This window comes from Coturnix japonica, chromosome 5 (genome assembly GCF_054131305.1).
Source record: "Coturnix japonica strain WE chromosome 5, WE-NBRP24, whole genome shotgun sequence".
NCBI classification, from domain to species: Eukaryota; Metazoa; Chordata; class Aves; order Galliformes; family Phasianidae; genus Coturnix; species Coturnix japonica.
In genome coordinates, this window is record NC_140667.1 from 25,886,388 (window position 1) to 25,912,420 (window position 26,033).

At 47.2% G+C, this 26,033-nt stretch overlaps 2 protein-coding genes across 27 annotated transcripts in view; one reads left to right on the plus strand and one right to left on the minus strand.

Annotated features, from left to right (window-relative positions):
* Window positions 1-1,632: 1,632 nt before the first annotated feature.
* On the minus strand, window positions 1,633-3,646 carry RIOX1 (ribosomal oxygenase 1). The gene has a single exon (XM_015864622.3). It carries the CDS (start codon window positions 3,497-3,499, stop codon window positions 1,676-1,678), a length of 1,824 nt encoding a protein of 607 aa, XP_015720108.2. The 5' UTR covers window positions 3,500-3,646; the 3' UTR covers window positions 1,633-1,675.
* A 5,121-nt stretch (window positions 3,647-8,767) lies between these two features.
* Window positions 8,768-26,033, plus strand: part of NUMB (NUMB endocytic adaptor protein) — an 87,054-nt gene continuing 69,788 nt past the window's right edge. For 7 of the 26 annotated variants that reach the window (XM_085548922.1, XM_015864603.3, XM_015864615.3 and 4 more), the window contains exons 1-2: window positions 9,652-9,704; window positions 17,218-17,506. The gene's annotated coding sequence lies outside the window, so the exon portion shown is untranslated. Of the gene's footprint in view, window positions 8,966-9,651; window positions 9,863-9,972; window positions 10,276-17,217; window positions 17,507-17,742; window positions 17,827-26,033 lie in introns of those variants that run through there. The other 19 variants (XM_015864609.3, XM_085548914.1, XM_085548925.1 and 16 more) reach the window with 9 other exon arrangements.

Below are 26,033 nucleotides of genomic sequence, written 5' to 3' on the forward strand. Positions count from 1 at the left end.
ACCTGAGCACAACCAGCCCTGTGCCACATTGCACACACAGCACGGAATCCAGGCCTTCTAGCTGCAGGACTCGCTCGGTCAGCTGTTCTTATCTAGAGAAGCCTGTGAGTAGCTCCCGTTCAGTACTGGCGAGTATGCTGCCTGCGTGGCCTTGCCTGTACAGTAGAATTGGAGAATACTTTGAGTTGGAAGGGAGCCACAGGGAGCATGGATTTCATCTCCTGGCTCCACACGTGACCATGCAAAATTCAAACCACATTTCTGAGCACTGTCCAGACATTTCTTGAATGCTGGCAGGCCTAGTGCTGACCACTGCCTGTGCCAGAGCCTGGCCACCCTCTGGTGAAGAACTTTTTCCTGACACCCAACCTATCTCTCCCTGACACAGGCCCATGTCATTCCCTCAGGTCCTGTCAGTCACCAGAGATCAGAGCTGCCCATCCATTGCCCTTGTGTGGACCTATAGGCCACCACAAGGCCTCCCCTCAGCCCTCTGCCCTGGGCTGAACAAACTGTGGGACCTCAGCCACTCTTCATGTCTTCCCCTCTAGACTCTTCACCATCTGTGTACCCTTCCTTTGGACTTGTAACAGTTTTACAGCCTACATTATGGTGCCCAAATCTGCATACAGAGGTCAAGGTGAGACCATGCTAGAACAGAGCAGAGCAAGACAATCCCTCCCCTCACGTGGCTTGCAGTGCTGGGCTTGGTGTATCCCAAGGTACGGTTGGCCCCTTTGGCTGCCAGAACATGCTGTTGACTCATATTCAACTTGCCATCAGCCAGAACACCTAGATCCTTTTCCACATGGCTGTTCTCCAGCTTCTCATTCCCCAGTCTGTACATACAGCAAGGGTTGCCCCATCTGAGGTGCAGAATTCAGCACTTGCTTGTTAAATTTAATGTGTCTGGTGACTGCCCAGCCCTCTAATTTGTCAAGATCTCTTTGTGAGGCCTCTCCACCCTCAGGAGATTCAACAGTTCCTCCCAATTTATTACCAACAGCAAGTACTTTGTTAGATATTAACAGTGCAGCAAGTTTGAATGCACACATCACTTCTGCTTGATTGTAAATATGATAAATAGAGCTGTTTCCATTAAGAAAATCCAGTAATAAGTTGAATGACCAACAGAGAAGGATATGTGCTATGTGCTATCTGCATGGCATTGTGTACATGGGTCAGAGTCCTGTCCGATGCTCAGTATCTAAAGGGATCAGTGCTCTTAATGTTAGCTCTAATAGCATTTTTAAATTAAGATCTCACCAAGTCTTAGTCTCACTGGGATCATAACCAACCAGCACCTCCCACTGCAAATACAGTGACCACCACCAAATACGCATGTAAGTAACGGGAGTACTTCCCGCTGTTACGCAGGCTGCTTTACAATACTTGCAAAACACCGACAGTTTACAGACTGTAAAAAAAGTTCACCGCTTTCTGAAGTTACTTAACGTGTAGTAATATGGCTGGCAAAGCTATGCACAGAGCTGCTCTTAAAGCAGATGCTTATTTTAATCAGAACACATAATTTCTCTACTCAGGTCAAAGCTCTTCTGCCCCCGGGTCAGATGCTGAGGTCAGGCTGCTCATTCACACCCAGCAGCTGGACCATGAAAACAAGAGACAGTATTTTCTAAACAAATGTATTTTTATTTTGTTCAAAAACAAAGAATTACACTCGCACCAGTGGCTTCTTAGTAGTCAGAATGCCCTTCTCAAACAGGAGTGTGGCTAGAGAAATCTTGTCCTCCAAGGCATCACATGGGAGGGCATCCACACTGACATGGTTTGGATAGGAGGACAGCAGAAATTCAATACAGTCTGTATACTCAGGATCTATCTCCAGGTATTTGGGCTCTTCTTTATGATACACTCTTGAGTTTTCTGTCGTGTAATATAGCATCACACCTGCTGCTTCGTTACACAATCTAACAATGCCATGATGGAGAAGACGTACTTCTGTGTCTTTTGTTATTAGTATATCGACATTGCGGGGCCCTCCGTTTTGCCACCGGGCTGGAAAGCCGTACACACTCAGCTGCTTCTCACTTTGTGTAAGCACCGGCGGGAGACAGTCGTGAAGGAATGACTTAGCCCTCTGATCCATGGCAGCATCAATGGGTGCATAGTCAACAAGCTTCTTTATCAGGTGCTGCACCTTCTCCACAAATGCTGTTCGGCGAGCACTGACTGTATCCGAGTTGGCAACCCCCATGTACCCCAGGCAGTCCAAGGGAAGCCCTTGCCGGTACTCAAGGTCCTCCTCCAGGGCCATCTGCAGGGCAGCCGGGAGGAGCTTCTCCAAGAAGTCTCCCCAGGAGTTCCTCTGGTAGGAGGACACCGTAATGTGGAGCGAGTGCGCATCTGGCAGACAGTCGGCCTGGTGGATAAAGCCCCGGGGAAAGTATAGCAGGTCTCCGGCCTCCAGCACCACTTCCAGCAGGGGCTCACCCAGCTCCGCCTGCGTGAGGTTTGCGCTGGAGAACTGGGGCAGCGCCTCTGAGCTCGTCCGGGGGCTGTAAACGCGCCAGTGCTTCTTTCCCTCCAGCTGCAGCACGAAGGCCTCGATGTCATCGTAGTGAGGGGCGAAGCCTTGTGTGCCCGGCGGCGTGAGATAGGTGTTGGCCCCTGCCATGCTCCCAAAGTGCTCCTGCAGGATGGAGAGGAAGTGCCAGACGGTGGTGGAGAACGCCTGGGGGCTGAGGAGCCGCAGGGAGCAGCCGTTCTGGTAGAAGTCCCACACGACGGCAGGCAGCGCCCGGCCCACGGGGTTGTGCGTCTCCCGCACGCCCTCGGCATAGCTGGTCACGTCCAGGTGGGTCCCGAAGTGCACGTCACCGCCGCGCAGGATGCTGTCCAAGTCAGCCGTGGAGAACAGCCCCGCGTAATAGCCGGGCTCACCCCGCCGCACGAGCAGCGGCGCCCGCTCCCAGTGCCGCCTCGCGAACTCCTCCGGTGCCACCGGCGCCACCAGCCACCGGAACAGCTGTGCCGCCCGCTGCCTGCTGTCCTCCAGCCGCCCCAGCCGCCGCAGCAGCCCCGTCACGCCTCCGCCGGCTGTGCTCGCCGTGGAGTCTCGGGGTGGCTTTGCTTCGGGGCTCCCGGACGGAGCCTCTGCCCGCGGGCCGCCCGACGCTGTCAAAGGTCCCGCGGGCGACTCGGTTTCGAGGTTTCCGGCCGGAGCCTTGTCCGGCGGGCCGCTCGGATTCGTGTTAAGGCCGCTCGGGTTCGCGTTAAGGCCGCCCTGTTTGGCTTCGGTGCTCCGGGCCCGCTCCACGCGGTTGGAGACAGCGGCACCCTGCGGTGGCACGGCCCGCTCCGAGCCGCCTCCTCCCGCCGCGCCCCGCCTCAGCCGCGCTTTGCTCCGCTTACCGCCCGCGGGCAGCGGCGTCCCGCGGCGCCGCCGCTCCATCCGGCCGGGCCCCGCCGCCCGGCGGTACACGGAAAGCGCCGAGAACCGCCGCACCCGCTGCACGTCCCGGCCGCACGCCGCCATGGCCGACACGCAGCCCCGCCTCTCCCGGGGCGGACACTTCCGGCGGGGCGAGCGCCGGGCATGGCGGGACTTGGTGCCGGCATCGCCGACAAAGGGCTGCCCTGCAGCGCCGTGTTCGCTCGCTCCGCGCTCTGTCCGTTCCTCTGCTGTGCTCGTTGTACAATGGCGGTGCCGGCCTCTGCCGCCCAGCGGCTGCCGAAGGCGTTAAGGAGACGCGCCGTGCCCGCCTGGCGCCGCTCGGGAGGGCGTGGAAAATGGCGGCGTGTTTGTAGGCGGGTGCGGTTGTGACCCCGAGCGAACTGCCATAGCAGGGGCTCACTGCGCGCTCAGATCACTTGTAGCCATGGATTCTGTGTGTGAGACGCGCCTCCGGAGCCTCCTGCCAGCCCCGGGTGTTGGAGCAGTCACCCAGGCGTGCTGCTGGCTCATAAAGCTGCCATTACCCTCCAGTAGACCTGAATATCGGCGCCGTGCCGCCTCTACTGCCCGTAAACAAGCAGCTAATGCTCACAGGACACGTGCAAGTCGGTAGCGTGCGCCACGCAGCGTAACGGCTTTGGGCTGGAAGGAGGGTTCGGACCTGACGCCGTCATGACTCCCGTCGGCACTGCCGAGGCCGGTGCCTGAGCGTTATCAGAGCGTTATCAGAGCGTTATCAAAGCGTCATCAGAGCGCAGCGGTGCAGCGGCTCGAGCTCACGCAGTTCCGTGCCGTGCCGGCAGGTGGCAGCGCAGCTCGGCTCTGTGCGCTGTGGGGAATGGCCTCGGGCCGGTCAGTGCTGCGGGTGGCATCCAGATGGGAGGGGAAGTGAAAGCGGGCTGAGCGTCCGTGTGCTGGGAGGGAAGGGAGGGTGAGCGCTGCGTTTCAAACCGCTCTTTGTTTCCCAAGGTTAAGCCCCGCTTACCAGAATAATCTTATCAGCTGAAACCGTATCAGCGGAGCCGGGCCCTGCACTAAACCAAGATGCAGCGGCTTTGAAATACGGTAGAAGTTTGGCTGTTGTATGCTTGAATTGTATGTAAGCGCGGCTAAGTAGGCTTTGGGGGGGGAAAAGACCTTTGAAAGCTCCGGGCTTGTGAGGTGTTACTTGTGTTACTGTTTAATTTACTCAAGTGTAAACGATTCTCAGAAGCTGGGCGCTTGTGCGAAGCCTGACCCGAGCTGCTCTGAGCAGCAGCACCGAGTCCTGCAGTGCTGTCCTGGTGTTTACCAGAACTGTGGGTTCAAAGTCTCACTCTGGGGCTCAGATCTTGGCACAAACGTCCCCTTTTAATGCTGTCAGATGACTGCCATTGGGGCTCTTGATGTGTAACCGAGTCCCAAAGTGAAGGATGCGATAGCAAATAAGGGTAGTGAGACCTGTGTAACATATTTCTTCTGACATTTGAGCCTTTGTAATAGTAAAGGCTTTCAAGAAAGAAGCGTGTTGCTATTTTTCTGTGCCACATAAGAAAGGATTTTGACCTAAAACGCAAAGAGAGAGAGCTTGAATATCGCTTACAGAGTACTCGGGTGGTTGTCTAGGAATAGCCAAAAGGTCTCCATGCTGTTTCCATTCATTGTCCAATATTTCAAGGGAATTTGTCATAAAGAGAGTAGAGTGTCACGTAAAGCTCTTTAAATAAACATAAGGAAAGTAGCTCAGATCTTTGCATGATTAGGTGGTCCCCAGCTGCTGCTCGCATAGACGTAGTAGCAACCGGAGGCTCAATTAAAAGTCTTAATTAGAATTTAGCACAAAGTCACTCAGATGTTATCAGTATATAGGCCGCGTTGCCAAGAGCCACACACATTTTATTTAAGAGGATGTAAAAAAATCTGCGGAATACAACTCATTAAAGAGCCACAAATGAGTTCAGATGAAGTAAGGAAATGGCGCCTCAAAGAGATGCAGGGCTTATTTGATGTTTTACCTTTTTACCACTCATGATCCAAATAAATGAAATCTTAAATTTGAAGAGCAGCTCACGTAAGGCCTGATCCTGCGCAGCTACGGTCAGTCTTCTCTCCTGAGTGGAAAAGGCAAAATTCTTCACACGGTGAGGCTTATTCTGCAATTTTCACCTCTCTGTTCACCACAGTGTGCACTGCCCAGAACATTCACTTTGTCCCTGGCAAACTGCTAATGTAAATCGGGCACTTTTAGAAAGTTAAACTGGGTTTAATCCTTTTTCTCATGATCATTTTGCTGGCAGCCTTCCTCTTTACACTGTCAGTTTTGTTCTTGTGCCAAAAGCAATACCCAGTAAGGAAAAAGAACATTTCAAGCCTTCACTAACAGGTTTCCTCAACTAAAGCCCTGACAGCCTTTCTCATACAGCCCCAATGACATCCAGTGTGCCATCGCTGGAAGGACACTGGGCAGGATTGTGAAGCCTGCTCCTCTTTGTGAAAGCTATAAAGTTCACTGCCAGATAACAAGACTAAAAGCTAATTCAGGAACTGTTTCTCAAGAGCTGTCCTCTGGGCCGCTCATCAGAGTGAATGCACTCACTCACTGAAGCATCTCTTGGCAGAGACTTTGGCCTATCTCCAGCTGTTTCTCTCTTCTCAGTGATTTTCTTATTCGGTGACTGGTTGCGGTCTTTAATCCCGGTTCTCTGGCACACAGAGCCCCACTGAGAAGATAAGCCTTCCCTGCCATGCAATAGTCCAATTAAAACGAGTTTATAAAAATAATAATGACAAGGTCCAGGCTGCTCTACACCATTATCTTTTTGGAGGGAACTGGAAGCACAGATACATCCCACGTGACACTAAAATACACTCTGAAGCTGAAATTACATAAAATATTTGAGTAGGACCTTCTACTGAGCTGTCACCTCATTCCTACCGGGATTACAGGGCTCACTTGGTAAGTATTTTGAAAGCAATTTCATGAGGGTTTTTGTGCTCTTAATATATGTCATCCAGCATTTGGTAGCGCTGAGCAGATACCATCTGCAGTGACTCCGTGGGCAGTGACTAAACACAAAGCTGCAGACTCCGAGACTCCAATCTTCTTGCTTTTCAGCAGGAGGAGGAAGGTAAACGTCCATGAAAATCCACATCATAAAATGGAAGCAAAGAGAATCAGAATGAAGTATTTGCCCTGTAAGATTACTCACACACAGATAATGGAGATAAAAGGGATAGTCAGACTGTTCTGCACGCACTGTGTGTCTGGTGGTAGAGAATATGCTTTGCAGTGTGCAGAGCTGATTCTCAGCAAGCTGTTTGGGTGAGGCTTCTCTGTACAAGAAAGATTATAAAGAATTCTTACTATTCAGATTCCTAGCCTTCTTAATTATGGCAACTGCAGTGTTTTACATTACCGATATGTGTGCCCACTATTTCCAAAGGAACACGTAGCAGTTGTGACGTATAGTAGCGCCATTCAGCACTTGGTTCTGTGATACATTTCTCATTCTCAGAAAACATGCAAAAATCTTCATCTCATCTTTCCATGCAAAAAAAAAAACCACCCAAAAGCTGTACTGATTGTTTTCTGAGGCATTCTGAAATCACTCTCTTACCTCTGATGCAGCATGACCGAGATGGCAATGTCCATACAAACAGGATGTTTTGGTTTAGAAACCATACTGTTCAGGTCTGCTCACTGAACAACAGGAGAAAGCCTGTGTGTAACACTTTGGTTTCTGCTTCCCGTAGTGGATTTGTATTGCTACTAGAGGCACTCTCTTTGAAATGGCTTTGAACATTTTCAGTGCTCAGTTGCACAAACAAGCTCTCGCGTTTTACCTCTGTTATCAAAAAGGTGGAATTCCTGTGGGGTGAGTGCAGTTATAGCAAGGTAAAAATGCTTATGTTGTAGTACTTATACTGGTATGGCTTGTTCCTAGAAGGGGTAGTGTTACAGTGCGATTAGAGAAGGGAGATTTAATCGCCAACATTGTTTTAGGTAGCCAATAGGAAGGAATGATGTTAAGCCTCTGGGTATCTGCGCTGAGGACATGGAGTTTGTATTATCATGAGCGCGTGTGTAATATACTCTCAGCTCCTTAGGGGATAGCAGACTATCCTGCTGTCTCAGTGAGACCAGAAAGGATCTCGTTTAAAATGGTACCGCTATCAGGAGCACGTGGGCACAGCCAGCTCCATTATCCAGCATATTACCCACAGAATGCTCTTCTCTTAAAAGGTGGGGAAGGGGCAGTAGGGCTGGATATCTTTGATGTGCTATGATGTCTCTTCCATTTCTTTGTTACTAAAAAAAGAATAAAGCACCCTGAAGCCCTGCTTCCAATATGAGGCCTCGGAGAACTAATTTTCATTGCAACTCTGTGCATGAAGACCAACTGTACAGGGGGAGACCCACAGGTCAGTGTAACAAATGTGACGTTTGCTGTGTTGGGTGCTCAGCTGGTTCTGTTAAGGTGGCTTCTAGGGTCATCTTCCTTTCCCAGCAAAGCCACCCCTTTCCCTCTGGTCACCAATGACTATATGAGGAGTTGGGTAGATGCAAATAGCTGAGCGGGCAAGTAATATTGCAATGAATTAAATTCAATCTCTAATAAATATTTGTAAAAGCTACATACAGCTGAGGCATAGACAGGAACGTCAGTTACAATAGGTTGTCTTATCCTTCTCTTTACCTGTCCTCAGGTAATTCTCAGTTAAGAGCAGAGTGTCTTTATAATACAAAGATGCTTAGAATTTGCTTAGAAATTGAAGTGTAATGCACCATATTTCATCAAAAACGTTGTCACGGGCCCAGAGGTAGCGAAAATTGTAAAGAGTTAACCTAAAGCCATGGGGAATGCAACGTATTAAGAGGTAGGCCAGGTCAGAAATGATTCCAGCTTTTGTAACTGCACGAGAGATGTTAGGGCTGGTAGAAATGTCTGCCTGGTTATTCTGGGACACTGGTGAAACATCACTGTGTTGTGCTGCTGTCTGAGAGCAGCACTCTGCAAGTATCAGAGGCAGCAGTAAGAAGGAGAGCTTCTATCTGCTCTGGTTTTGCTTTCTGAGCAGAGTGACGTGAGATGGAAGAATAAATATGTGTTTTTTCTCCTGTTTTATTCTCAAACATGTGGTGACTTGGGGGGACAGTGTCAGTCTGAAACTCAGAGTTTGTGTCATCCTCCAGCTTCTGTCCCAGCACCTCCAGTGTAAATGATTTTTGCACACCATGTTTTGAAATGAGCACCGATTCCAGTTCCCTTATGTCAGTTCACGTTATAGCCTGTATGCTTTGTCATTCTTTCTTTGCTTGATTCAGGAACAAAGAGGAGCAAGGGGTACTGGTGCATGCAGGGAGGAGATAGAGAGCTAATGATACAGAGTAACCTTACGTAATCTTTCCATTTCAGTTTCCTGAGGTGTTGTGTTTGTTTTTTATTTATTTTTACTTATTTACTTGGCAGCGGAATGCTCCAGGACCTCTTTCAGCTTGTGTTTTGGATCAAGTAGCTGCTCAAATGCCCGGTGAGAGGAGACAGCGGCTGGGAACAGGCAGCCCAGGTAAAATCCTCATCAGAGGCACGCCTGTGCTCCTTGGCACTGGGGGAGGAGGCCAGGGGACAACATTTGGGGCCCTAAGAGCGGCCCGCTCACACTGTAGCCCAGCCTCCAGCTGACGGGAGGTCTGTGGAGAAACCGGCACCTTTTGTAGCAGCCCTCCCTCCTGCACAGCTCCCCGCTGACATCTGCCCGCAGGGTGACCGCTTTTGTACGGAGGGAAGAAAGCCGGCGGCACGGCAAAACCCGCGGCTGTTCTATGGAAGGCAGGGCCCGATGGTCTCCAGGCCCCGACTCGGGGTTAGGGAGCAGATTCCCGCACTGCCCCCCGCCTCGGCCCGGCCCCACGCACCGCAGCCGCCCCCCGCCCCATGGCGGCCTAACGCTGAGCGGGGAGGCGGGCCCGGCGCCGCAGCTGGCACCTCCGTCGTCCTATGGCGGCTCTCCCTTTGCACCGCTTCACCCAATCAGGAACGGCAGAGCGGAGCGGGGGCGCCAAAGCCCCTGAGTGAATAAAACACTCGGGGCCCGTGGGCGGAGCGGGGCGGGGCCGGCGCCGTGACGGGAAGCGCCGCGCGGGCAGCCCGGCAATGAGGGACGGGACGGGCGGCCAATGGGCGGCCGGGGTGGGCGTGGCGGGCGGCGGGGACCGGAGCCGCTGTGTGGAGGGGGGAGCGGCGGCGCTGCTCAGTGGCGACGGGCGGATCAGGAGGCGCCGGAGGGAGGCGGCTGCGGCCGGCAGGTGAGCGCCTCCGGGCCGCGGGGCGGGGTGAGGCCGGGCCGGAGCCGCGGCGGGCGAGGGGCCGCGGGCGGGGCCCCTGCGGGAGGTTGGATTACGGACGTGGGGCGGCGGAGCCCGAGGGGATCGGTGGGGGCCGCGGGCGGCAGCGCCCCGGGGAAGTACGTGAGGGGCCGAGGGAGGCGGCGACGCCCTGCGGCGTCAGCACTGGGCAGGGGGCGGCGGGCCGGGGCCGGGGTGGGGCGCCCCGCGCGGCGCAGGTGGAGCCGGGGAGGGCGGCCGCGAGGGCCCGGCGGCGGGTGGGGAGACCCCGGAGTCCCCGGCCTCGCCGAGCGGTCCCCGGCTCTTCCTGCTCCGCCGCCGCCGGCTGCACGAGCCCTACGCCGGGCCCCGCGTCTGCGCGAGGGTACCCGGTGCCTCCCGACCCGCTCCGCTTTGTAGCGGCCCCGGTGCGGGACGAGCAACCCTCGGCCCCGGCCCGGCGGGGTGCCCTCACCGTGGGGGAATCCTGCGGGGCCGAGGCGCCCGGCGCTCGGTTCGATGCTCGGTGGGAGCTGTTAGAGCGGCCCCCGAGGTGAGGATCGTGTCTTCCCACCTGGGAGCGCGGCTCTCGGCTTCGCCTTCCTGCGTGGAGCAGCTGCACAATGGGAGCTGTTATCGGGCAGAAGGCGGCGGGGATGGGCGAGCAACAGCGTGCGGCTGGGGCCGGAGGGAGCGGCGGGCGGACACGGCCCAGCTTCGTTTTCGGGAGGGTTAAGCACGGCTTCTGTTTGCAATGCGCTTCACTCATTTTATTGCACTGATGGAAGCGAGCCGGCCTGGCGAGCGACGTGGTGCATCCCTCAGAGGAGAGCCCCCGCTTCGCAGCAGCCCGGCTCTGAAGCTCCCTCAGCCCGGTGGATTTATGTAACCTGCTCATTAGTGCTCCGTGAAGTGATAAGGGAGCTCTTGCTCGGATTCCTATTCAGTGTGTGTGTTAATGCGTTATCGAGGGTCTTGTCAATGCTGCTCTATCAGCCGTCTGCATTGGGAGACGCTTGTAACCACCACAGCGTCCGGCTGTCATGTTGGTCGTGTTGGTTTTGTGGTTTTCATTCTTGGCTTTCTTGCCTCTCCAGCTGGGGTCCGGCGTGGGGGGGTGAGACAGAAGGCACAGTCATTCCCTTTGGCCGGAGTACTACTCCAGCTATGGCTTGGAGAAAAAGTGTAAATACTGAAATGGATTTCTGACTCATCACTTCTATTTGACTTATTGATCCATGGTTACTGCTAACGTGCTCTCTACGATTATGCAGAAGTTAATAGTTACCATAGAGCAGTGGTATTGTTTTTCTGCTTGTTAGTGTGTTTTCCATTTCTTCATCTCTTGGCAATTCTCTGTGGAAATGCTGCTTTTTTTTTTTTTTTTTTCTTCCTAGCAAAAATCTCATGGAAGGGATACAAAAAATAATGTGAGCAAAGTCCAAAAGAACAAATGTGAGATGTGTTCGTCCCTACCCGTGATTCTGAAGTTGTTTTGATAGCCTGGGTAATGCGGCGCTGAACTGTTTCATCTGTAGCTGAGGAAGGTGTTGGTTTTAAGGCTCAGTGAAAACTCTGATGTGTACAGCTCCAAACATAACACATCAAAGAACTTCTCTTTCTTTCTAAAGCCTAAAGAAGAATCGCAATTCAGATAAAACATTTAAATCCTTATTAGCTGACAACTTATTCTTCAGCCTGGGAATGACTTCTCTGCACTTATTACTGCTCTCAAATGCATGGAAGATGAAGGTGCATGTAAACAAGGCAGAGCAGACACATTTATCTACTTATTTTGGTGTTGTAAATCCCTGTGGCATTGCACTGGTAGCTGACAGCATTATGTGTTGAGGAAGAAGAAAAACAATCCAAGAAGCCACGCTGGGCTCTCAGAACTCACGAGACTCCCAGCATTGCATTTCATAGCATGGTTTAGCTGCTTGGTGTTGGAATGATCTTTAAGTACTTTTCTTTCTCCTATAATGGGAGCGGTGGGTGAAGAGCTTGCTGAAATAACAGTAAAAATCCATGGAAAAGTACTTAGCTCCCCAGTAATAGGGGCTAGAAGGAATACATACTGTTGGGCAGCTTTAATAGTGCTGTTAGCGGCTTGCTTCAGCGCTCCATAGGGCTCTTGAGTTCTGCCTGCATTCTGCCTGCAGCTGCCTTTATTCTGCTACTAATATTGGTGAAGCTGCGTAATATAGGAATGAAAACAAACAAAAAACCCAAAGCACCAAGTTGTCCTAAAGTTATAGAAAAATGAGTCTTCTAACTGGAAAAGATGTTGTGTAGAAGCTTGATGGTGAGGGATCCTTGTGGCAGCCTGAGCTCATGTAATTGCACTCATCTGACCCTCTGACCTGGTATTTTTTGATTTTTTAGAGTAGATTAGATGTTACTATAGTAGTTTGGTTTAAGCTTATGTGAAACTGGGGCTTTAATTTTGCTTTTTGAAGTTCCTTCATCAGTGATCACATTGAAACTACAGGTACTTGTTCAGTCCAGGGGTCTTGATTTTGCAAAATGACATTGGAGCCTGTTGCCTTTCTCTTTCTGTAGAGGGCTGAGCATGAACTTGCTGGTGCTAAATCTTCTCAGGTGCCCCCTGGGGCATTGCCACCACAGCAGATGGCTCTGGTGGTGCTTTCACCAAAAGCAGTTATTCTTTTGTCACTCCCTGTTTGCTGATCCAGCTCAAAATGGTGATGCAGAAAAATATTCGGCTTCATTTGGAGCGGCTGCCTGAGCAGTCTGACTGCGTGCTGTGTGATGTTACTGCTGGTACAGGGGAGGAGGTTGTGACCTCTTCTCTGAAGCAACTCTGCGAGGTTTGCCCAAGCTCGTCTAGAAACTTGGCAGTTGAAACTGGGGCTGCAGTCGTTCATCCTCCTTCCTTTCTGTGTGTCTTTCTATGCTGGCTCGGGAGTCTTTGTGTCTAGGAGTTCAAGTCCGGGAGTTAAGTCAAGTTGGTGTAATGAATTGCTCCTTGCTTTGTTAGGTTTTGGCTGGGTTGTGTTTGTGACCATTGGGTGAGGGTGGCGGTGGGAGGTGGGGCCATGGATTGATTTAAATTTGCTTGATTTTTTTTGGATCTGTTTGATTCTATCAAGTCACCCGGGTTAGTAAAGACCTATGGCAAATTATTTTACATTGGCTTGGTTGATAAAAACTCAAACTGGAAAAAGTTCTTCCATTTTTCCCAGTGACGTGTTGGTGTGGATGGCAGCAGCAGCGAGGGGAAGGGCAGCAGCCTCACAGTGACACGGCTTGTCTGGGAGAGGAACTGCTCATCTCAGCATCGGGATCTGTCAATTACCCATTTCAAACTGATGTTCTTTACAGTGTGTAGTCAAGGCAGACATTGAATCAGGAATGAGAACTTTCCTAACAAGATCAGGAGGATTATTCTACTGTGCAGGAGGCAGCACTCTTCCTTTTTTCATTGATTGAGATTTGTACTGATAAACTCACGAGCGTTAATAGTCTGCTATCAGTCTGGAAGTACAAATGGCATCACGTCATGTTAACTGCTGTTATGCATCCATCCAGAATCCTTTTAACTGTACTGGAGGAGGAAGATCTGCAAGAGCTGCAGTTGTTCCACTCAGCGCTTGTCTTTGCTGAGCCGTTTGCACAGTTGTGATGTTTCATAGTTACCAAACCTGATGTTTCTGTTGGTGATTTATTCATATACGCCTTCTGTTTGTGCAATGTTATGACTGAAAGGCTGTCAGGACAAATGATTTGTGTATGAGATGTTGGCTGATAGAGGATTGGGGATGCCAAGCTGTGGAGGTGCTCTTGAAGAAAAAGTGGAGGCACCCAGCAGAGTTGGAGGGTCAGGGCGAGTCCTTGGGTGCCAAAGCTGTAGGATTCTTAGGTTTTGGTGTTGAAGCCAGACCCAAAGTTCTTAACCTTCTAAGTAAAATACCATTTTCAAGTGTTCTAAAGCTTGGCCACTAGTGTTTGGATTCTTTTCTCATTGCCCCTCCTTCTTTAGGAAACATCCATCTGGAAATTCTTGATGAGTTGGACTGTGAGAGCAGTTCTCTTTAATGAAACCCCTGGGCACACACCAAGGTAAATCAGGGGGGCTTTTTGGAGGCACTTGGTCAGTGGCTTGTGCTGCTTTGCTGCACGCAGATCTAGGAGATACCAAGGCTCTCAAGAAGAAAAACCACACAAAGCGTGAGCTGATAGACCTGGCCAGAAACACTTGTGCTGTACACTGACTGTTCTTGAGCTGATTGTGACCACTTCTATGCAGTTCACTTTTTTTTTTCCTAAGGGGGAAAAAAAACCCAACAAACTTGGAGGCTCTCTCTTCTACTTTTCATGTTGTCCAAGCATGATTAATTCCATCATTCCAGCCTGGCTTTACTCTGAACAGTGAGCTGATTTTAGTGCGTTAAAAGCTCTCGTCTCAGAGATGCGTTGACATCCCCAAGGCTTGCAGTTGGCTGATGGGCACTTAGTGTGAAGCTGCTGAGCTCAGGGTTATTGGCTTTGCCTTGTGAGCATCTGCTTCATGGCTGTTGAACTCCTGAGTCTTGGTTTAGCTACTATCTCTGTATTGGTTTTAGGTTTTGAGTGAGGGTGGACTGCTTTCAAAGGCACTAATTCATCAACTGTTAGAGTGAAAATCTGGAGGGGTGTGGGAGCTGGTTCCCTGGTGCAGAGGGGTGGCACAGATAGAAGCTGGGTTGACAAATCCAGTCAGTCAGTTCTGAACTTCTAGTAATGGTGAAAGCACTGGGCTCGTGTTTTGCTTTGGCTTTGTATGCATGAGATGAGAGGAAAGTATGTACTTTCCTTCTAATGTTCTTAATGGAAATCTTCCAATCTTGTTCTTGGATGTTTTTCTCTGGATCTCAGACAGTTTGTTTTGTAGGAACTCCTCTGCTTCCCTTGCTTTTTGCTCTAATGTTTGTCTCTTGCTCAGACTACCAACCTGAGTTCTGTGGGTAACAGTCACGGGGTGCTCCGGGTGATGCCCACTTGGTTGCTGCCGATCCCTGTAACTGCTGCTCAGCCATCTCAGCAGGGAGATTAATTTGCAGCCTTTTCCCCTGGCATGGGCACATGGAGAGCTTTACTAATACGTTTTTAGGTATGTACTTTGCTTTTTCCTGGTTATTTTGTCGTCTAAGGCTGCTTCATGTGATCTTTTCTGCTGCCCAATAGTGAGTTATCAGTAGCCTTGTTAATGGTTAGATGTAATTGTTCAGTGTCTTCTGTTAACAGTCCTTGAATGCTATCAGAAGTTAATGGATATTAAATGTTCGGATTTGCTTGTGCCTCTAAATGCTGGTGTTTCTGCTTGGGTTGCTGTATCTATATGAGAACAGCTCTTATGCTGTGTGCTTTCGGTAACTGTATGCGTAGTATTTCTTTACAAATTGGGATTACTAGCTGTTTATGTTTTCTTGTTATTATTAGTTTGTGCTGGTCTGGGGGGGTGAAGTGGCAGTTTGTTCCAATGCCTTTCAGCTGTGTGCTGTGCATGGATTTTTCCTATGCAAAGAAAGCCTGTAAAAAAGCCGCTAGGTCTGTGCAGCTGGGCAGCCCAGCAGAGTCAGCCTCATTAAGGCAGGTGAAGCGCTGCAACTTAATCAGCCTCTATCTTTTTGTCCAGGTATTAATCCATATACTTCTGTAAGGTACTTGTTGAACAGCCTTTTCATATTTGATGACATGTTCTACATTTAAGCTGTGTTTTGGATTTAATGTATGCAGTCAGCACATAGAAGGCAGTCTGAGTGCTGTGTAAAAACTCTGGATGCCATTTGGATAAAGGCCTCGTGTTACTGTAAAATCTGGACTGCTTATCACTGTGTTTACATGTCCGTAATGGGGTTATGCAGGATCAATTTTCTCTTTAGGCTTTGATTTGTTTGAGTAAATTCTGAGATGGCCTGGGGGCTTCTCTGCCAGTTTGGGAGGAGCAGGATGGTCCCTGCATGTGGCCATGGCTGTGCCTTCCCTAGGAGCAGTGGCACACTGAGGACTTGTAGGATTTCCCTTGTCCCTTTCCCAACCAGAATGCTTCATGACTTTGATTTTCATAAGAAGTTCTCAAACTAAGAGCCTTCCAAATGATGTCACCCTGATTTTTGTTTTCTCCAACACTGCAATGTGAAAGTTTATGGCTGCTCAAAGGCATAAAAGAAAGGCTTGTGAGGTTGTTTTAGCACAAACTTGAGCAGCCAAAGTAGGTATTTATTTGCTATGTGGTGCAGTGGAACTTTGCCTCTTTAAAGAGGTGTGTGTATAATATTACCTGACTGCTTTCCTCTCAAGCAGAGTTTGTTCCTCAGAAACAGTAATTCTTGCGTGAAGGTGAGATCTCCATTAGCTGTTGTAATGAATGTGATACCATTTCATGTTGGTTACCTCACGTTTCTGACATTGCTCTTCAATTTAACTTTGGGATGAAATCAGTTTTTTTTGTGCCATCCTTGCTTTGGTCTTCATTTGCTTTGCATACAGGAGGTCGTTCCCAATGTAGTTTGAGCACCCGCAGCTTATGGTATTTTGCCCAGGCGTAAACTGGAGATATAACGTCTGCCTACACTATTTGTTGACTTTTTGTTAAGCGAGGACCCATTTCTGCACATCTTATAGAGTAAACATTATTTGTCATTCAAGTGAAAAACAATTTGGCTCCAGCGCATTGCAATTTAGAGATTGTGAAATTGGTGTTTTAATGCTGTAGATTGACTTCTTCCCTCCTTCTGTTTGAGGCAGGCGGTGCTGAGCGTACAGATACACTGAGTGCCGCGGGGTCCTGGGAAGCGTTACTGTTGTCACACAACTGCTAAGGATGATAAATAAGTTGATCAAAACAATGTGTTTGGTTTTTTTTTTAATGAAATCCAGGGCGAAAAATCTGAGCCAGTTTTAATTTCCTTATTCCTCAATTTCCTGTCTTAATTTCCTAATAATGAACTGCAGTTCTTTGCTAAGAGCCAGTGTGTTCACTTAGTAGGAAAAAGATTTTCCACACAACAGCTTGCCTTCTCCTATTGAACGCTTGTCTCATCTGCAGGAATTTGGCTGATTGAGCAGTTTATCACTCTTTCATCTCTTATGTTTGAGAAAAAAAAAAACCAAAATACTTAGAGGCAGAGTTAGGAAACTTAGGAATTGTGCTGTACTGGAACTGTCCAAGATGCTGGGCTGTGGCTCATCTCTGGTCTCTCTTGCTGTGATGGCTGAGCTGCTTGCCCAGCTGGATTTCCGCATCGGAGCATAACTCAGATCAGTCCTGGGATCCTTTCTTGATTCCTGGCCAGAATGTGTCTGTTGCTTTGGCCTGCTTGGCTTTCCACATCGTTTTTCTTGTTTGCTTTGGTGGTTAGTTCTCACTCTGTTTTTCAGGTAAGGCCCTAAATAATTAGTAAGGGCCCACATTAAGGTTGTTCCTTTGCACATGAGAATTTGTAGGAACTCAGCTTAATAAAAAATGGTTTCTTTTTTTCTTTCTTTCCAGGTTTGTTTTCAACAGGATCAGTTCCCTGTTTCCACTTCTACAAGCACTAGTACTGGAGCTGTGGGTGGGGGAGACAGCACGGAGGGGCTGTGCTGTTGCTAAAAGGAAGTGACACGGATCCGGTGCGTACTGTGAGCTGGCTCCTTCTGGAAGTGGTCCTGCCTGCCTCACCCTCACCAGGGTCCACCCGAGGTGAAGACTGTGCATTCAGGAGCTCTTCCCTTGGCGTTTCTTCCAAATGCATGAGTGATGCCTGCATAGGAGAGAGGCCACTGATAACCTGGTACAGGTAATGAAGGCCGCATGCCTCTACAGTAGAGAGTATTCTGTAGCTCTATTCTTGTGGGCAACCGACTACTGGTTGTCTTGCCGTAGGACATAGGTTTCATTGATGAGAATGCATCTCATAAAATAACTGCAGTACCTATGACTATACCATTATCATACCTATTACTAGTAAATAGCAAGATGTTATCTGAACTAGCAGGGTTCTGTTCATAGTTTTACTCTTGGTTCCCACTACAGCGTATCACAATCCATTGACTTGTATAATATCTTGGGAAAGAAGGGATTTCTGCAAGTAAAGGTTGCACAGCCCTCTGCCCACGAGTGAGTAGCAGTAATTGCATGTCTCTCTTTTTTTTTTTTTACTTCCAGCATTAGATCACATGGGAAATGGAACTGGTTGGAGTAGACAGAATATAGCCGAGTGATAAGATAATTGGTGATTGTGATGATACAGTTACACGTTGCTAATGATAATGTTACTATATGGGGAAAGAAGAATCTGGTCATGAGATCTTTCTACCTTTATATTTCCGACAGTGAATAAAAAGCACATTCCTTACAGGAGTTAGGCAATGGGCTTGCTTTTGTTTTTTCTTTCTCTCACATATACGTGATTGTCTCTGGCTCCAGTTATATCTGCAAGCGTACAGACATGCTTATTCCAATCTCCTTAATGTGGCTTTTACATCAATGATTGCTTGTTACTCAGTTTACTGCTTTGGTGTTTGGTTTGGGTAAATTCTACATAAGCTTCCCTTTTCCTTTTGAAGATGGTCTTTCAGCTTTCCTAATGCACGTCGTTTGCTGTAAGACCGATCGTATGGATTAAAAACTGATTAGTTGCAACTGTGTGCCTTTTAGCTTTGTGAAATAACTAATGATTTGTTTACTCATCTATCTGAGAGGGCATTACATCCGGTCTAGTTCTGTGCAAAGAGATACTAGATCAATCTGCTGTGAATTGCTGTCCCAGTTTCTTCAGTGGGAAGGGACTGGCATCTGCCAGCCTTACGTCATATCACCCCCACATCCTGAGGACTGCTGCTAAGTGTTAGGTGTAAAATAGCTGCAGCTGCTGTGCTTGGAAATTCTGATTGGCATTACTTCCATCTTCCAGGGCTTGTTTTCAGATACACTTGGTTACATTTTGGAATATCACAAAACTACAGTTGTGTTTTTTCTTTTCTATTCTTTTTGCACTGGGGTTCCTTGGTTTACCTTGTGGTTCAGTGTTTGCAAGGCAGGTATGTCTGGCAGGACCTACAGCAATACTGTCCTAAAGCTACAGGCGTAATTCTTGGGTCATACTGTTTACAGAAAGTGAGGAATAGTGCCAGTATGAAGTAAGCTGGGAATTGTTTCTCCCGGCAGCTGTTTTCATGTAACTGTGACCAGCTCCTCTGCTCAGCACTTTGTAGCTTTTTAAAACGTAAGTGAAGCAGTCTGTTGAATCCTGGTCTTAGATCTCCACTCCTTACAGGTGCACCAGAATGACTGAAGACAGGTATTAATGTAGGAAGGTAGCAAGGATGGTGGTTAGTTTTTTTTTTGGCATGTTTGTTTTTTCCCCCACAGAGTAGCGCGTTAGGGCTTTTCTTCCTTTGCAAACATGTAATAGTCACTATCAGGTGCTGCTAAGGAGTGTTGTCCAACAAAGTCTCCTTGGTTGTGTTTGCTTCTGTTTTTAATTTTGAAAGATGTAATGTTCTTCTAGTAATTCTGGTATGGAGTATACTGTCATTAATCTCATTCATGCTTAGGTGCTAAAGTAAACGATGTTACTCTGTTTAATTAGGTATTTTGTAGTTCTATGGTCAAACATCTAATTATCTGCTGTCGTAAGTTTGGAAACAGGATAAAGGTGTTCCTGGATTTGAATCCCAATTCTTTTCCCCCCCCCCCCCCCATACAATTTCTTTCTAAAACATAAGAACTCGTGTCCCCTCACCACCCTTATGAGACCCAGTAACATTTACAAAAGACTTAACCAAGAGGAGTGACACCAGTGTATGTTGCTTTCTTACAGTTGTTATTCTCTGATGGGGTTGGGATCATTTCAGGTCAGATGCTTGCAAAATGTGTTCAGTTGCTGATTAGATTGTAACATGGTTCTTTATGCTCAGTTTTGTCCAGAACAAAGTTAAGGAAGCTCTTCACGTGTGTGTAAATTTTCTTATGACTCATCTTTCTCAGAAGTAAAATATCATTTACTGTTTATCTGAAAGGTGTCACAATATTTCCTTCTAATGTGCTTGAAATTCTCCTTTATTTTGTAATCAGTCTTTATGGCCTTTAAGCAGGCAGCAGAACTTACCTTCAACTGTGACTAGTAGAACACCTTGATATGTAAAATACAAGTTAAGCAGCAGGAGAGGCAGAACAGCAGCAGAGTGAATAATTTTGTTTGATCAGTTAAACAAATGCAGGGTGTAGCTCTGATTCAGAACTGAGTTTTTGTGAAGAATGTTCAAGAAGAATGTGAATGTTGTGAACAATTTTGGAGAAAATCATACATGCTTCTAACATTATCTATTAGGCTCCTGGCGTGCCAGACTTAGAGCTGGGAGTCATGCTTTGTGTTGGTTTTTTTTGTTTTCATACATAATGGAGAGTTATGTGTGCATGAATGTCATTGAAAAGCAGATTTGCTGCTCAGCATAGCAAATAAAATATGGTTCTCCAGACCTTACTTTCTGTGGTTTAGGTGCCATGCTAAGCTGCAAGATACTTATAATCCTTCAGATTTAGGGTTGCAAACTTCATTTGAAGTTTATAACCTTTCTGCGGTTCACTGGTTGTTCTTTCTAAAATACCAGCGAAGGAGGTGGGAGCCTGTACACAAGGCAGAAGTATGACATTCACAGGAACCACCCAGGATGTGAGCTCTAAGCTCAGAATTGTATTTCCCCAGCAAATTTGGTAGGTGAACAAAAACATCCTGGCAGTTATGCTGCTGCTGATGTCCAAGGGTGGCCCTGGTTAGCTCGTATTATTTTCAGGAGATCTCTTTGCTGGTCATGTGCCCCTGCAGCATCTTTTGTGTTTGACTCCTTAGTAAACCATAGCCATTCATTCAGCCATCAGGGAACTGAACCAGGGAAAGAGCGAATCTTTTGCACTGGTGCTGTGAGCTGAATCCAGAAGGCTGCTTGCAGCTGGTGGTTAAAGCTGGGTCTCATTCCTAAGCAGAGTTGGCGTGCTGCTGATTTTGGGGATGGTAGGAGAGTGAGAAGGTTGGTTGTGTTCTGGGAGGGAAGTTGTGCAAAGCAGCAAAGAAGGAATTGCCTATGGAAACAGTCTGTATTTTAGTTTTTCATGAGGAGGAAGTGTTTTATGTCATCATTTTGAGGGTGTTCCTCATTGCAGAAAATAGTACAGAATTCAGTGGTAGGAAGGGGGTGAATGTGGCCTTTGAGCAGGGCACCCTTCTGATGGAAGAGAGGGAGGTGGTGGTCCTGTGGACTGCCTTGAGAACTGGGTAGGGGCTTTTTTGGGGTCTTTTTTTATGTATGGTTATAACTCTGTTCCGTGGCATATGGGTTTTTGGTTTTGAACATGGCTTCTTTAGTCACAGGGAAGTCAGGAGGGTGGTGGTGGGCAGCTACCAGCATTGAGGACATCAACCAGGTGCCACAGCCATTCAGCCATGGCTAAAGCCAGCAAGTCTGGGGCTTGCATGGAAATAGGCAGCATAGAGAACTTGTGCTACACAAAACCTCTAGCAGTGGCAAACCTAGGCCGTGAGCGGAAGGAAGTTATTGCTTGCAGGTCCTTAATGTCTGTTTTCATCTCCCCTCATTGCTGCCTGTCATTCCCTGTGCTTCTAAGGAGGTGGAAGAGCCTTTTGTCTGCGTGCCTGGGAAACCTCATTTATTTCAGGAACTGGTTCTTAAAATGCCGAGCTCAATGAGCATTGATTTTTGAGACGCTGAAGTGGAAACAAGCGCTTTATATGTACGAGTGTTTGAATCATCTTCTTTTTTTAAGACAGCTCCCGTTTTCAGAAAGATTGAATCAGACCTGATGGGTTTTGTGTTTCTGTGCTTCAAACCCTGACATACCGTGCATGTGGGTGCAGCCACTTGCAGTAACTGCTCGGTTCAATCTGTAAAATCCAGTGTTTTACTTCTTAAAGTGGGAAACTGCTCAGTTTGTCTGTCTGTTATATTCAAGCAACTCAGTGTTTTTTTTGTGCTACTAAGGCATCAAGTCAGTACCTTTTCATGGTGAGCCCTACTTACCTTCCTGGCAAAAGGCTGTAGCAGTGCCAGGTACCACGCTGGGACTGGGAGTGTTGTCAGGCTTGAGTCCCCAGGGCAGCTCTGCTCAGTGTACAGAATTCCTGACAAAATGAACTTGAACCAAGCTAAGCAAGGAGACCTGAAGTACAGCTGAGCTCAATTCAGTTTAAAAATACATTGCATAGACCAGTTATTATGAGGTAAACACCTTTGTATTTGTGGAAGAGATGAAGAATTTTAGTCACGAAAGCAATGTAGTATGATTATAGACTCAGAAACGCTTATTTGGGAAGGAGGAAGTGTTTAATTTCAGTCTGCTCCTGCCAACTTTCTGTAATGCTCCGTGCTGCCAAATGCCAAGTTGAATCATTGCTTTTAAAAGTTATTTCCAAGTAAACCTGCGTTATACCTGTGACTTAGCAGAAGCTGAATGTTAGTGTGCTTTGACTGTTTTCCTGGTGAAGATGGCTACGGTGTTTACTCAACTGTACTTCAGCACTTGATCCTTAACATTTGCATGGAGTTTTCCTGCTGTTAGTTGGCACTCGTTTTCTGTAAAGAGTGGTGATTGAGCATTGCTGAGTGCAAGTCTGACTTTCCAAAGAGACAACGAACAGCAGAGCTGAAAATATGTGGTTTCTCGGTTTGTTTAGCTTTACGAGGATGGCTGATGTAGAAAAATATTAATTGGGTAATATACACTTTGTTTGTATTATGAGTCTGCTTTTGCCCAAACCTTGCAGCATAACTGTTGTAGGTTCAGTTTCCTTGTGCGTGCCATTAGATGACAGCTATATACGCCATTACAAAGTCCATGTGCTCTTGCTATTTAAACACCGCCATTGCTCTGTGCTTTAAAAGCCTCTACATTTGTTAGTACTCATAACTTACTGATAGGATGTTATTGGAGCTTGCATTGCAGTAGCAATGATCGATTTTTTTGAGAAGGGAGCATATACTTTTCTCCCTGCCCCTTTGGCCTGGTGCGTGGCACCAAGGGACTGGTTGATTTGCTGTGGCACAGCTGGAAATTGGCTCTTCTCTGACTTTCAGCTTGAGTTGTCAGTTTTTCTGTGCAGTCAAACTGTAAAGGAGATCCACTACATTCTACGTATTGGATAAATATTTCTTTGTGCCAGAAGTAATGAGTGTTATTTATACAGTGATTTCTTCAAAAGTGGATGTTCTGGTGTCACCACAAAAGCTCTACCTGTTTTTCTAATAGCTTATTAGTTTGTCTATATCAGGGGCTGTATCAATCCCAAGCGAAGCAGAGTCTGTTTTCCCATCCCCATTTTGCTGGAAACAAAGATCAAAGCTCTTTTTGAATTTGGCAAGTAGCTCTTGAGTTGTTTTGTGAAACTGATCTTATTTCTTTTGTTGTTATTTAATGTGCCTAGATGCCCTCATCTTCCCAGAATAGGTTGAGCACAGGCACTGGGGCACTCCTGAGAGGTGCTGGGGTGAGCTGCTGCAGTGAGGTGTGGGATTGCTGTTCAGATAGTCCTGCAGGTGGACCATGGGATAACTGCACAGATCGCCTGTGGAGGATGAAAAATAACGGGATGTCTTTGAGCACTCTTTGATACAAGGGAGGTTTTAATGGTAATGAAAGTGATTGGTAATCCAGGTTATTTGCTGTGACATCTTCCCCCTTGCAATGGTTACTTATGTAATTCCTCTAATTTTCTTAAACTGTAGTGAGAATGAATTGCCTTCTGTCAGCTGCTTTCAGTCCAGCTACTTTTCTGATTTGTTTAGCTCTGGTAGCAGTTACTTCAGATTCTAACTTTACAATTAGTTTTGGTGCTCCTTCTCTCAGAACAAAGCTGTTTGCTAGGAGTGTGATCAGGTTTGTTTCAAAGTGAAGCTTCTAATAGAAATTAAACTAGGAAAAAGGCTGAGAGTCTTCAAAGTGAGAATGTTTATTAGCAGAAACACTGCAGGCTTTTGGAGGGCCATTTCTGATTGATTCTAAAATAGTTTGGATGAAGCCTTCCTTCTTGAAGTTGACTTTGAAAGGTGTGTTTTTTCTATTTGTTTCATAAAACATGAGCATTAATAAAATTCGTTTTCTCCTTGTCAAACCCAATTTTCCATTACTCTTCAAACGGGAAAGCTTAAGAGTTAGGAACTTCTGAAAACTTGAAAGGGAAGTTCTTATCCTGGAAAGCCAGGCTTTAATACTGAGTAGATGAAACAACATTTTGTCCTTGTTTTCCCATTGGGAAAGCTTGCTAAAAACAAATAAATCTTAAGAGAAAGCTTCTACCTGGAAATAGCTTCTAATTCTCATCCCACAGGTGCTTCCAGAAGGGTTTGCTGCTGCTGTAGGTTGAAGCTCAGGTGCTGGTTTCAGGATGATTGGTGGTAACCCAGAGACTGTGAGTGGCTCAGATTAGATTGTGCAGGTGAAGATCTTCTTGCAAAAGCACCAGAGGACTGCACTGTCTCAGTGCAAGTTGGTTTTTGTTTAAGGGGTTTATTATTATTTTTAGCACAGAAATGATGCCTGCACTGAAGAAGTATCAGCAGTAGGAGTAAAGGAGTGTGCTACTTGAAACACACTGCTGTTCAGGGTATGTTTAACCTTGTGGCTTTTAGGGCCTGAGCTTACTTAAGCAATGATCCCGGAGCAGGCCTGTGTAAGACAACCTTTTTCTTCCTCCCATGACCTTACTTTAAGTTTGATCTTTCTTAATTTTCAGGTGTTAAAAAGCACATTCTTTCTTCAAGGTGAAAGGTGTGTCTGAAAGACACTTCAAGGAGGAAAATGGTACAAGAAATTAAGTAATTAAATGTTACAAGTAGGCAGCAAGGACTATCTGTTTAAATAGAAGTAACGTGCATAGCTTATGTGGCTTTTTCTTTATGGAATCTGGAGTCATAAGATCTACCTTGATGCTTTTGAAATCAGTTCTGGATACAGAAGCAAGGGAAGGATCTCATAGTTAGGGTAAGTCAAGTCTGTAACTTCATTTTGCAGTTAGTTCTGTCACATTGACAGAAGCTTCTTAGACTTGTAAATTTATCAACAATCCCAGTTAATCTAACAATTAGAATTTGTTTCAAAATACATAGACTTTAACACCCAGAAATCCTCTGTTACTGCTGCTTTGCTGAGAGTGGAGATGAACCAGACAGTGTGATTGTTAGATACTGGGAGAGCTGGTTAACAATGACTGAAAATGGGTAGTGCTTTTCAACACACAGAACTTAAATTGCGAAGCCTTGTGTACAGCTGCCCTTCCTCCAAAGGCAGTTTCCGTGCAGTTGCTAGGAGAACCTTGGGTCAGCTGGCAGTGGCAGAGATGGAAAATTGGCCATTTCCAGTTTCTCTCCTGAGTCTCAGCTCTTCTGGGACTGTGGTAGTGTTAACCACAAGTGCCAATCTAAAGCGCTTAAAAGGTGTGTGGTGATTATCGTTCAATTCTGACTGAGAGAATGAATGCAAGCTGGTGCTCTCAAGAGAACGTATTTATTAGCAGCCTTGAGAGCTAGTCTACCAGTAAGTGACATCAAGAGCTTTCAGGAAAAGGGCTTTCTTCTTTGAGTAAGATGATTGTAGAGATTAGAATTTGTCTAAATAGTACTAGCAAACAAACACAAAGTCTGTTTCTCTAGGTGTGCTTTGTAATCAACATCTCTATTATTCCTTGTACAGCTTTTAGCGACAAAAGAGAACTTGAAATGAAACAAAAATACTAGCAATAGTGGAAAGAATAGCTATGTCTGGTAATTGGGTAATATGTGGATACTGAAACAGTTTGGTATTTGCTGTCTTTGCATCTAGCACTTCTGGTAGAAGCAGTGTTCACAAGGTGGGTTTACCAGTAAAATTTGAGTCTAGAAGTCCTGTAGACTTGCAAAGGAGGGTCTCCTTGCTGTTAGAGTAAATGGTTGTGGAGGCAGCGTGTTCTTCACAAATACGCTATTTTAGGGTAGCTTGGGTGTATTTCACCAGTGAAGTGAAAAAGGGTATTTATTCATTTTCTCTCTTTATTGTTCTGTGCAGTGTTTTCTTCTGACCCTTTGTAATGCCTAAATATAGTCAGTACTTTTCTTTGGGGATTTTCTCTGGGTAGCTGAGCAATAGGTGTATAGCAGCAAAGTCAGCTCACACCCTGCCAGGTCTATTAGCTGGTGCTTATTACCGTGCCTCCAAACCAGTGATGCTTGCAGGTCCCAGCTGGGCTGAGGAGGCAGCACAGCTGCTCTCAAGCTCCATGAGGAATTAGTTTCCACCCAGAGCTGGTTCTGCACAGAGCAGGTGTGTGCACCATGGTA